At 52.3% G+C, this 12,018-nt stretch overlaps 1 protein-coding gene across 3 annotated transcripts in view; it reads left to right on the top strand.

Moving 5' to 3' along the window:
- The window catches only part of mto1 (mitochondrial tRNA translation optimization 1), a 34,654-nt gene that overhangs the window by 14,984 nt on the left and 7,652 nt on the right, over positions 1 to 12,018 (top strand). For all 3 annotated transcript variants that reach the window (XM_069188341.1, XM_069188342.1, XM_069188343.1), the window contains exons 2-6: positions 5,989 to 6,206; positions 7,137 to 7,336; positions 8,004 to 8,121; positions 8,969 to 9,261; positions 10,358 to 10,470. In XM_069188341.1, the coding sequence (XP_069044442.1) occupies positions 5,989 to 6,206; positions 7,137 to 7,336; positions 8,004 to 8,121; positions 8,969 to 9,261; positions 10,358 to 10,470 (942 nt within the window). The remainder of the gene's footprint in view (positions 1 to 5,988; positions 6,207 to 7,136; positions 7,337 to 8,003; positions 8,122 to 8,968; positions 9,262 to 10,357; positions 10,471 to 12,018) is intronic.

Genomic DNA, 12,018 nt, shown 5'->3' with positions numbered 1-12,018 from the left:
GTGGTGCTGGTGTTGACAGTGACAGTGGTGATTAATAATGATTAGTGCCAGTATTAGCAGCAGCAGTAGTTACAGCAGTGTCAGTGACAGTGTCAGTGTGTAACGGGGTCAGTGGTGCTGGTGTTGACAGTGACAGTGGTGATTAATAATGATTAGTGCCAGTATTAGCAGCAGCAGTAGTTACAGCAGTGTCAGTGACAGTGTCAGTGTGTAACGGGGTCAGTGGTGCTGGTGTTGACAGTGACAGTGGTGATTAATAATGATTAGTGCCAGTATTAGCAGCAGCAGTAGTTACAGCAGTGTCAGTGACAGTGTCAGTGTGTAACGGGGTCAGTGGTGCTGGTGTTGACAGTGACAGTGGTGATTAATAATGATTAGTGCCAGTATTAGCAGCAGCAGTAGTTACAGCAGTGTCAGTGACAGTGTCAGTGTGTAACGGGGTCAGTGGTGCTGGTGTTGACAGTGACAGTGGTGATTAATAATGATTAGTGCCAGTATTAGCAGCAGCAGTAGTTACAGCAGTGTCAGTGACAGTGTCAGTGTGTAACGGGGTCAGTGGTGCTGGTGTTGACAGTGACAGTGGTGATTAATAATTATTAGTGCCAGTATTAGCAGCAGCAGTAGTTACAGCAGTGTCAGTGACAGTGTCAGTGTGTAACGGGGTCAGTGGTGCTGGTGTTGACAGTGACAGTGGTGATTAATAATTATTAGTGCCAGTATTAGCAGCAGCAGTAGTTACAGCAGTGTCAGTGACAGTGTCAGTGTGTAACGGGGTCAGTGGTGCTGGTGTTGACAGTGACAGTGGTGATTAATAATTATTAGTGCCAGTATTAGCAGCAGCAGTAGTTACAGCAGTGTCAGTGACAGTGTCAGTGTGTAACGGGGTCAGTGGTGCTGGTGTTGACAGTGACAGTGGTGATTAATAATTATTAGTGCCAGTATTAGCAGCAGCAGTAGTTACAGCAGTGTCAGTGACAGTGTCAGTGTGTAACGGGGTCAGTGGTGCTGGTGTTGACAGTGACAGTGGTGATTAATAATTATTAGTGCCAGTATTAGCAGCAGCAGTAGTTACAGCAGTGTCAGTGACAGTGTCAGTGTGTAACGGGGTCAGTGGTGCTGGTGTTGACAGTGACAGTGGTGATTAATAATTATTAGTGCCAGTATTAGCAGCAGCAGTAGTTACAGCAGTGTCAGTGACAGTGTCAGTGTGTAACGGGGTCAGTGGTGCTGGTGTTGACAGTGACAGTGGTGATTAATAATTATTAGTGCCAGTATTAGCAGCAGCAGTAGTTACAGCAGTGTCAGTGACAGTGTCAGTGTGTAACGGGGTCAGTGGTGCTGGTGTTGACAGTGACAGTGGTGATTAATAATTATTAGTGCCAGTATTAGCAGCAGCAGTAGTTACAGCAGTGTCAGTGACAGTGTCAGTGTGTAACGGGGTCAGTGGTGCTGGTGTTGACAGTGACAGTGGTGATGAATAATTATTAGTGCCAGTATTAGCAGCAGCAGTAGTTACAGCAGTGTCAGTGACAGTGTCAGTGTGTAACGGGGTCAGTGGTGCTGGTGTTGACAGTGACAGTGGTGATGAATAATTATTAGTGCCAGTATTAGCAGCAGCAGTAGTTACAGCAGTGTCAGTGACAGTGTCAGTGTGTAACGGGGTCAGTGGTGCTGGTGTTGACAGTGACAGTGGTGATTAATAATTATTAGTGCCAGTATTAGCAGCAGCAGTAGTTACAGCAGTGTCAGTGACAGTGTCAGTGTGTAACGGGGTCAGTGGTGCTGGTGTTGACAGTGACAGTGGTGATTAATAATTATTAGTGCCAGTATTAGCAGCAGCAGTAGTTACAGCAGTGTCAGTGACAGTGTCAGTGTGTAACGGGGTCAGTGGTGCTGGTGTTGACAGTGACAGTGGTGATTAATAATTATTAGTGCCAGTATTAGCAGCAGCAGTAGTTACAGCAGTGTCAGTGACAGTGTCAGTGTGTAACGGGGTCAGTGGTGCTGGTGTTGACAGTGACAGTGGTGATTAATAATTATTAGTGCCAGTATTAGCAGCAGCAGTAGTTACAGCAGTGTCAGTGACAGTGTCAGTGTGTAACGGGGTCAGTGGTGCTGGTGTTGACAGTGACAGTGGTGATTAATAATTATTAGTGCCAGTATTAGCAGCAGCAGTAGTTACAGCAGTGTCAGTGACAGTGTCAGTGTGTAACGGGGTCAGTGGTGCTGGTGTTGACAGCGACAGTGGTGATTAATAATTATTAGTGCCAGTATTAGCAGCAGCAGTAGTTACAGCAGTGTCAGTGACAGTGTCAGTGTGTAACGGGGTCAGTGGTGCTGGTGTTGACAGCTGACAGTGGTGATTAATAATTATTAGTGCCAGTATTAGCAGCAGCAGTAGTTACAGCAGTGTCAGTGACAGTGTCAGTGTGTAACGGGGTCAGTGGTGCTGGTGTTGACAGTGACAGTGGTGATTAATAATTATTAGTGCCAGTATTAGCAGCAGCAGTAGTTACAGCAGTGTCAGTGACAGTGTCAGTGTGTAACGGGGTCAGTGGTGCTGGTGTTGACAGTGACAGTGGTGATTAATAATTATTAGTGCCAGTATTAGCAGCAGCAGTAGTTACAGCAGTGTCAGTGACAGTGTCAGTGTGTAACGGGGTCAGTGGTGCTGGTGTTGACAGTGACAGTGGTGATTAATAATTATTAGTGCCAGTATTAGCAGCAGCAGTAGTTACAGCAGTGTCAGTGACAGTGTCAGTGTGTAACGGGGTCAGTGGTGCTGGTGTTGACAGTGACAGTGGTGATTAATAATTATTAGTGCCAGTATTAGCAGCAGCAGTAGTTACAGCAGTGTCAGTGACAGTGTCAGTGTGTAACGGGGTCAGTGGTGCTGGTGTTGACAGTGACAGTGGTGATTAATAATTATTAGTGCCAGTATTAGCAGCAGCAGTAGTTACAGCAGTGTCAGTGACAGTGTCAGTGTGTAACGGGGTCAGTGGTGCTGGTGTTGACAGTGACAGTGGTGATTAATAATTATTAGTGCCAGTATTAGCAGCAGCAGTAGTTACAGCAGTGTCAGTGACAGTGTCAGTGTGTAACGGGGTCAGTGGTGCTGGTGTTGACAGTGACAGTGGTGATTAATAATTATTAGTGCCAGTATTAGCAGCAGCAGTAGTTACAGCAGTGTCAGTGACAGTGTCAGTGTGTAACGGGGTCAGTGGTGCTGGTGTTGACAGTGACAGTGGTGATTAATAATTATTAGTGCCAGTATTAGCAGCAGCAGTAGTTACAGCAGTGTCAGTGACAGTGTCAGTGTGTAACGGGGTCAGTGGTGCTGGTGTTGACAGTGACAGTGGTGATTAATAATTATTAGTGCCAGTATTAGCAGCAGCAGTAGTTACAGCAGTGTCAGTGACAGTGTCAGTGTGTAACGGGGTCAGTGGTGCTGGTGTTGACAGTGACAGTGGTGATTAATAATTATTAGTGCCAGTATTAGCAGCAGCAGTAGTTACAGCAGTGTCAGTGACAGTGTCAGTGTGTAACGGGGTCAGTGGTGCTGGTGTTGACAGTGACAGTGGTGATTAATAATTATTAGTGCCAGTATTAGCAGCAGCAGTAGTTACAGCAGTGTCAGTGACAGTGTCAGTGTGTAACGGGGTCAGTGGTGCTGGTGTTGACAGTGACAGTGGTGATTAATAATTATTAGTGCCAGTATTAGCAGCAGCAGTAGTTACAGCAGTGTCAGTGACAGTGTCAGTGTGTAACGGGGTCAGTGGTGCTGGTGTTGACAGTGACAGTGGTGATTAATAATTATTAGTGCCAGTATTAGCAGCAGCAGTAGTTACAGCAGTGTCAGTGACAGTGTCAGTGTGTAACGGGGTCAGTGGTGCTGGTGTTGACAGTGACAGTGGTGATTAATAATTATTAGTGCCAGTATTAGCAGCAGCAGTAGTTACAGCAGTGTCAGTGACAGTGTCAGTGTGTAACGGGGTCAGTGGTGCTGGTGTTGACAGTGACAGTGGTGATTAATAATTATTAGTGCCAGTATTAGCAGCAGCAGTAGTTACAGCAGTGTCAGTGACAGTGTCAGTGTGTAACGGGGTCAGTGGTGCTGGTGTTGACAGTGACAGTGGTGATTAATAATTATTAGTGCCAGTATTAGCAGCAGCAGTAGTTGCAGCAGTGTCAGTGACAGTGTCAGTGTGTAACGGGGTCAGTGGTGCTGGTGTTGACAGTGACAGTGGTGATTAATAATTATTAGTGCCAGTATTAGCAGCAGCAGTAGTTACAGCAGTGTCAGTGACAGTGTCAGTGTGTAACGGGGTCAGTGGTGCTGGTGTTGTCAGTGACAGTGGTGATTAATAATTATTAGTGCCAGTATTAGCAGCAGCAGTAGTTACAGCAGTGTCAGTGACAGTGTCAGTGTGTAACGGGGTCAGTGGTGCTGGTGTTGACAGTGACAGTGGTGATTAATAATTATTAGTGCCAGTATTAGCAGCAGCAGTAGTTACAGCAGTGTCAGTGACAGTGTCAGTGTGTAACGGGGTCAGTGGTGCTGGTGTTGACAGTGACAGTGGTGATTAATAATTATTAGTGCCAGTATTAGCAGCAGCAGTAGTTACAGCAGTGTCAGTGACAGTGTCAGTGTGTAACGGGGTCAGTGGTGCTGGTGTTGACAGTGACAGTGGTGATTAATAATTATTAGTGCCAGTATTAGCAGCAGCAGTAGTTACAGCAGTGTCAGTGACAGTGTCAGTGTGTAACGGGGTCAGTGGTGCTGGTGTTGACAGTGACAGTGGTGATTAATAATTATTAGTGCCAGTATTGGCAGCAGCAGTAGTTACAGCAGTGTCAGTGACAGTGTCAGTGTGTAACGGGGTCAGTGGTGCTGGTGTTGACAGTGACAGTGGTGATTAATAATTATTAGTGCCAGTATTGGCAGCAGCAGTAGTTACAGCAGTGTCAGTGACAGTGTCAGTGTGTAACGGGGTCAGTGGTGCTGGTGTTGACAGTGACAGTGGTGATTAATAATTATTAGTGCCAGTATTGGCAGCAGCAGTAGTTACAGCAGTGTCAGTGACAGTGTCAGTGTGTAACGGGGTCAGTGGTGCTGGTGTTGACAGTGACAGTGGTGATTAATAATTATTAGTGCCAGTATTGGCAGCAGCAGTAGTTACAGCAGTGTCAGTGACAGTGTCAGTGTGTAACGGGGTCAGTGGTGCTGGTGTTGACAGTGACAGTGGTGATTAATAATTATTAGTGCCAGTATTAGCAGCAGCAGTAGTTACAGCAGTGTCAGTGACAGTGTCAGTGTGTAACGGGGTCAGTGGTGCTGGTGTTGACAGTGACAGTGGTGATTAATAATTATTAGTGCCAGTATTGGCAGCAGCAGTAGTTACAGCAGTGTCAGTGACAGTGTCAGTGTGTAACGGGGTCAGTGGTGCTGGTGTTGACAGTGACAATGGTGATTAATAATTATTAGTGCCAGTATTAGCAGCAGCAGTAGTTACAGCAGTGTCAGTGACAGTGTCAGTGTGTAACGGGGTCAGTGGTGCTGGTGTTGACAGTGACAGTGGTGATTAATAATTATTAGTGCCAGTATTAGCAGCAGCAGTAGTTACAGCAGTGTCAGTGACAGTGTCGGTGTGTAACGGGGTCAGTGGTGCTGGTGTTGACAGTGACAGTGGTGATTAATAATTATTAGTGCCAGTATTAGCAGCAGCAGTAGTTACAGCAGTGTCAGTGACAGTGTCAGTGTGTAACGGGGTCAGTGGTGCTGGTGTTGACAGTGACAGTGGTGATTAATAATTATTAGTGCCAGTATTGGCAGCAGCAGTAGTTACAGCAGTGTCAGTGACAGTGTCAGTGTGTAACGGGGTCAGTGGTGCTGGTGTTGACAGTGACAGTGGTGATTAATAATTATTAGTGCCAGTATTAGCAGCAGTAGTTAGAGTAGTATTAATGACTTTATTAATAATTTCTAAGTTCCCCACAGATGTCTCTCATGTTTCCACGGCGATTGTTCTGGCGACTGGGGCGGGACTTCCTCTCAGTCCCTTCACGCCCCTCAGGAAGTGGGAGTGACAGAGGGCGCTATGATGTCATCGTGGTGGGAGGCGGCCATGCAGGGACTGAGGCTGCTGCCGCGGCAACTAGGCTGGGGGCGGAGACTTTGCTCATCACCCAGCGAATTGCAACTATTGGTGAGTAAATACTCCCAGACTACTAACCCCTCTGAGTATCTGTATTAACCCCTCTCTCTCTCAGTGCAGTGTTAATGTACTGGAGTGTCCAGTCAGTGTGTCTGTATTAACCCCTCTCTCTCTCAATGCAGTGTTAATGTACTGGAGTGTCCAGTCAGTGTGTGTGTATTGACCCCTCTCTCTCTCAGTGCAGTGTTAATGTACTGGAGTGTCCAGTCAGTGTGTCTGTATTAACCCCTCTCTCTCTCTCAGTGCAGTGTTAATGTACTGGAGTGTCCAGTCAGTGTGTCTGTATGAACCCCTCTCTCTCTCAGTGCAGTGTTAATGTACTGGAGTGTCCAGTCAGTGTGTGTGTATGAACCCCTCTCTCTCTCAGTGCAGTGTTAATGTCCTGGAGTGTCCAGTCAGTGTGTCTGTATTAACCCCTCTCTCTCTCAGTGCAGTGTTAATGTACTGGAGTGTCCAGTCAGTGTGTGTGTATTAACCCCTCTCTCTCTCAGTGCAGTGTTAATGTCCTGGAGTGTCCAGTCAGTGTGTCTGTATTAACCCCTCTCTCTCTCAGTGCAGTGTTAATGTACTGGAGTGTCCAGTCAGTGTGTGTGTATTAACCCCCCTCTCTCTCAGTGCAGTGTTAATGTACTGGAGTGTTCAGTCAGTGTGTCTATATTAACCCCTCTCTCTCTCAGTGCAGTGTTAATGTACTGGAGTGTCCAGTCAGTGTGTCTGTATTAACCCCTCTCTCTCTCAGTGCAGTGTTAATGTACTGGAGTGTCCAGTCAGTGTGTGTGTATTAACCCCTCTCTCTCAGTGCAATGTTAATGTACTGGAGTGTCCAGTCAGTGTGTCTGTATTAACCCCTCTCTCTCTCAGTGCAGTGTTAATGTACTGGAGTGTCCAGTTAGGGTGTGTGTATTAACCTGTCTCTCTCAGGGGCTCTCTCCTGTAACCCCTCTATGGGTGGGATCGGGAAAGGTCACCTGGTTCGGGAAGTTGATGCTCTTGATGGCGTCTGTGGGAGAGCTGCTGACAGCAGTGGGATCCACTTCAAGGTCCTGAACCGCAGGAAGGGTCCCGCAGTCTGGGGACTGAGAGCACAGCTGGACAGAGAGACATACAGAGACACTGTCCAGGTACTGAGAGCACAGCTGGACAGAGAGACATACAGAGACACTGTCCAGGTACTGAGAGCACAGCTGGACAGAGAGACACACAGAGACACTGTCCAGGTACTGAGAGCACAGCTGGACAGAGAGACACACAGAGACACTGTCCAGGTACTGAGAGCACAGCTGGACAGAGAGACACACAGGGACACTGTCCAGGTACTGAGAGCACAGCTGGACAGAGAGACACACAGAGACACTGTCCAGGTACTGAGAGCACAGCTGGACAGAGAGACACACAGAGACACTGTCCAGGTACTGAGAGCACAGCTGGACAGAGAGACATACAGAGACACTGTCCAGGTACTGAGAGCACAGCTGGACAGAGAGACATACAGGGACACTGTCCAGGTACTGAGAGCACAGCTGGACAGAGAGACATACAGAGACACTGTCCAGGTACTGAGAGCACAGCCGGACAGAGAGACACACAGGGACACCGTCCAGGTACTGAGAGCACAGCTGGACAGAGAGACACACAGGGACACCGTCCAGGTACTGAGAGCACAGCTGGACAGAGAGACACACAGGGACACCATCCAGGTACTGAGAACACAGCTGGACAGAGAGACGGAGACACAGAGACGCTGTCCAGGTCCTGTCCAGCCTGACCCTCCTGCTCTGTGTCCCCCAGCGGGAGCTGATGTCCACTCCCAGGCTGACCATCCTGGAGAGCTCAGTGGAGCAGCTTCTCACAGACGAGCCTGACCCCCAGAGTCCTGGACAGCGCCGGGTCACTGGAGTTCGGCTGGGTCAGTGCTCTAGTGTCCCTTCAGTGTGTGTGGGAGCCTGTCTGTCTCTCGGCGTGCGTGGGAGCCTGTCTGTCTCTCCCTCTCAGGTGAGGGGGTGTGTGTGAGCCTGTCTGTCTCTCTCTCAGTGTGTGTGTGTGGGCCTGTCTCTCTCTCAGGTGAGGGGGTGTGTGTGGGCCTGTCTCTCTCTCAGTGTGTGTGTGGGCCTGTCTGTCTCTCTCTCAGGTGAGGGGGTGTGTGTGGGCCTGTCTGTCTCTCTCTCAGGTGAGGGGGTGTGTGTGGGCCTGTCTCTCTGTCTCTCAGTGTGTGTGTGAGCCTGTCCGTCTCTCTCTCAGGTGAGGGGGTGTGTGTGAGCCTGTCTGTCTCTCTCTCAGTGTGTGTGTGTGGGCCTGTCTCTCTCTCAGGTGAGGGGGTGTGTGTGGGCCTGTCTCTCTCTCAGTGTGTGTGTGGGCCTGTCTGTCTCTCTCTCAGGTGAGGGGGTGTGTGTGGGCCTGTCTGTCTCTCAGTGTGTGTGTGGGCCTGTCTGTCTCTCTCTCAGGTGAGGGGGTGTGTGTGGGCCTGTCTGTCTCTCAGTGTGTGTGTGGGCCTGTCTGTCTCTCTCTCAGTGTGTGTGTGGGCCTGTCTGTCTCTCTCTCAGGTGAGGGGGTGTGTGTGGGCCTGTCTCTCTGTCTCTCAGTGTGTGTGTGAGCCTGTCCGTCTCTCTCTCAGGTGAGGAGGTGTGTGTGAGCCTGTCTGTCTCTCTCTCAGTGTGTGTGTGTGTGGGCCTGTCTCTCTCTCAGGTGAGGGGGTGTGTGTGGGCCTGTCTGTCTCTCTCTCAGTGTGTGTGTGGGCCTGTCTGTCTCTCTCTCAGGTGAGGGGGTGTGTCTGGGCTGCAGTGCTGTCGTTCTCACCACGGGCACCTTCCTGTCTGGCTCCCTGTTCCTGGGGTGCTCCTCGACGCCGGGGGGCCGGAGGGGGGACCCTGCGTCGCCGGGCCTGTCTCGCTGCCTGGGCGGGGAGCTGGGCCTGCGGCTGGGCCGTCTGCGGACCGGGACCCCTCCGCGGATCCGCCGGGCCTCGGTGGCGTTCGACAGGATGGAGCGACACGAGGGCGATAGCGCCCCCACGCCCTTCAGCTTCCTGAGCGCCAGTGTGGGGGTACAGGTGAGCGACCCCTGACCCCTGACCCCTGACCCCTCACCCTAACCCCCACGCCCTTCAGCTTCCTGAGCGCCAGTGTGGGGGTACAGGTGAGCGACCCCTGACCCCTGACCCCTGACCCCTCACCCTAACCCCCACGCCCTTCAGCTTCCTGAGCGCCAGTGTGGGGGTACAGGTGAGCGACCCCTGACCCCTGACCCCTCACCCTAACCCCCACGCCCTTCAGCTTCCTGATCGCCAGTGTGGGGGTACAGGTGAGCGACCCCTGACCCCTGACCCCTGACCCCTCACCCTAACCCCCACGCCCTTCAGCTTCCTGAGCGCCAGCGTGGGGGTACAGGTGAGCGACCCCTGACCCCTGACCCCTGACCCCTCACCCTAACCCCCACGCCCTTCAGCTTCCTGAGCGCCAGCGTGGGGGTACAGGTGAGCGACCCCTGACCCCTCACCCCTCACCCCTCACCCTAACCCCCACGCCCTTCAGCTTCCTGAGCGCCAGTGTGGGGGTACAGGTGAGCGACCCCTGACCCCTGACCCCTGACCCCTCACCCTAACCCCCACGCCCTTCAGCTTCCTGATCACCAGTGTGGGGGTACAGGTGAGCGACCCCTGACCCCTGACCCCTGACCCCTCACCCTAACCCCCACGCCCTTCAGCTTCCTGAGCGCCAGTGTGGGGGTACAGGTGAGCGACCCCTGACCCCTGACCCCTGACCCCTCACCCTAACCCCCACGCCCTTCAGCTTCCTGAGCGCCAGTGTGGGGGTACAGGTGAGCGACCCCTGACCCCTGACCCCTCACCCTAACCCCCACGCCCTTTAGCTTCCTGAGCGCCAGTGAAGGGGTACAGGTGAGGGACCCCTGACCCCTGACCCCTCAGCCTAACCCCCACGCCCTTCAGCTTCCTGAGCGCCAGTGAAGGGGTACAGGTGAGGGACCTCTGACCCCTGACCCCTCAGCCTAACCCCCACGCCCTTCAGCTTCCTGAGCGCCAGTGAAGGGGTACAGGTGAGGGACCCCTGACCCCTGACCCCTCAGCCTAACCCCCACGCCCTTCAGCTTCCTGAGCGCCAGCTCAACACTCTGTGTCGTGTCTCCAGCCAGACCAGCAGATTCCCTGTTTCCTGACTCACACAAGCCCAGCAGTGGAGGTCCTGGTCAGAGAGACTCTTCACCTCAACTCCCACATACAGCAGGACACGCAGGGCCCACGGTACGAGCCTGCTCCTCTCCTCTCCTCTCCCTGAGCTACTGCTCCTCTCCTCTCCTCTCCCTGAGCTCCTGCTCCTCTCCTCTCCTCTCCTCTCCCTGAGCTCCTGCTCCTCTCCTCTCCTCTCCCTGAGCTCCTGCTCCTCTCCTCTCCTCTCCCTGAGCTACTGCTCCTCTCCTCTCCTCTCCCTGAGCTCCTGCTCCTCTCCCTGAGCTCCTGCTCCTCTCCTCTCCTCTCCCTGAGCTCCTGCTCCTCTCCTCTCCCTGAGCTCCTGCTCCTGCTCCTCTCCTCTCCTCTCCCTGAGCTCCTGCTCCTCTCCTCTCCTCTCCCTGAGCTCCTGCTCCTGCTCCTCTCCTCTCCCTGAGCTCCTGCTCCTCTCCTCTCCTCTCCCTGAGCTCCTGCTCCTCTCCTCTCCTGAGCTCTCCTGGTGAGAGGTCACCACAGAGCAGCACGTTTCCCTGGCCCTGGAAGTGACCGATCTCCGTGTGGAGACTGGGGAGAATTCCCTCACTGTAGTAGGGGGATTCTGAGGGCGGGATGCTCCTCTCTCTCTCAGGTACACTGTCAGGTACACTCCTCACCTCTCTCTCTCAGGTACATGCTCCTCTCTCTCTCAGGTACACTCCTCTCCCTCTCTCTCTCCTCTCTCAGGTACACTCCTCCTCTCTCTCTCTCTCCTCTCTCTCTCAGGTACATGCTCCTCTCTCTCTCTCCTCTCTCTCTCAGGTACATGCTCCTCTCCTTCTCTCTCCTCTCTCTCTCAGGTACATGCTCCTCTCCTTCTCTCTCCTCTCTCTCTCAGGTACATGCTCCTCTCCTTCTCTCTCCTCTCTCTCTCAGGTACATGCTCCTCTCCTTCTCTCTCCTCTCTCTCTCAGGTACATGCTCCTCTCCCTCTCTCTCCCCTCTCTCAGGTACATGCTCCTCTCTCTCTCTCCTCTCTCTCTCAGGTACATGCTCCTCTCCCTCTCTCTCCTGTCTCTCTCAGGTACATGCTCCTCTCCCTCTCTCTCCTCTCTCTCTCAGGTACATGCTCCTCTCCCTCTCTCTCCTCTCTCTCTCAGGTACATGCTCCTCTCCCTCTCTCTCCTCTCTCTCTCAGGTACATGCTCCTCTCCCTCTCTCTCCTCTCTCTCTCAGGTACACTGCTCCTCTCTCCTCTCTCTCCCCTCTCTCAGGTACATGCTCCTCTCCCTCTCTCTCCCCTCTCTCAGGTACATGCTCCTCTCCCTCTCTCTCCTCTCTCTCAGGTACATGCTCCTCTCCCTCTCTCTCCTCTCTCTCTCAGGTACACTGCTCCTCTCTCCTCTCTCTCCTCTCTCTCTCAGGTACACTGCTCCTCTCTCCTCTCTCTCCTCTCTCTCTCAGGTACACTGCTCCTCTCTCCTCTCTCTCCCCTCTCTCAGGTACATGCTCCTCTCCCTCTCTCTCCCCTCTCTCAGGTACATGCTCCTCTCCCTCTCTCTCCTGTCTCTCTCAGGTACATGCTCCTCTCCCTCTCTCTCCTCTCTCTCTCAGGTACATGCTCCTCTCCCTCTCTCTCCTCTCTCT

This window comes from Lepisosteus oculatus, chromosome 4 (assembly GCF_040954835.1).
Source record: "Lepisosteus oculatus isolate fLepOcu1 chromosome 4, fLepOcu1.hap2, whole genome shotgun sequence".
Taxonomy (NCBI): domain Eukaryota; kingdom Metazoa; phylum Chordata; class Actinopteri; order Semionotiformes; family Lepisosteidae; genus Lepisosteus; species Lepisosteus oculatus.
Note: the sequence above shows the minus strand (reverse complement) of the source record. Positions and strands in the feature narration are given on the sequence as shown.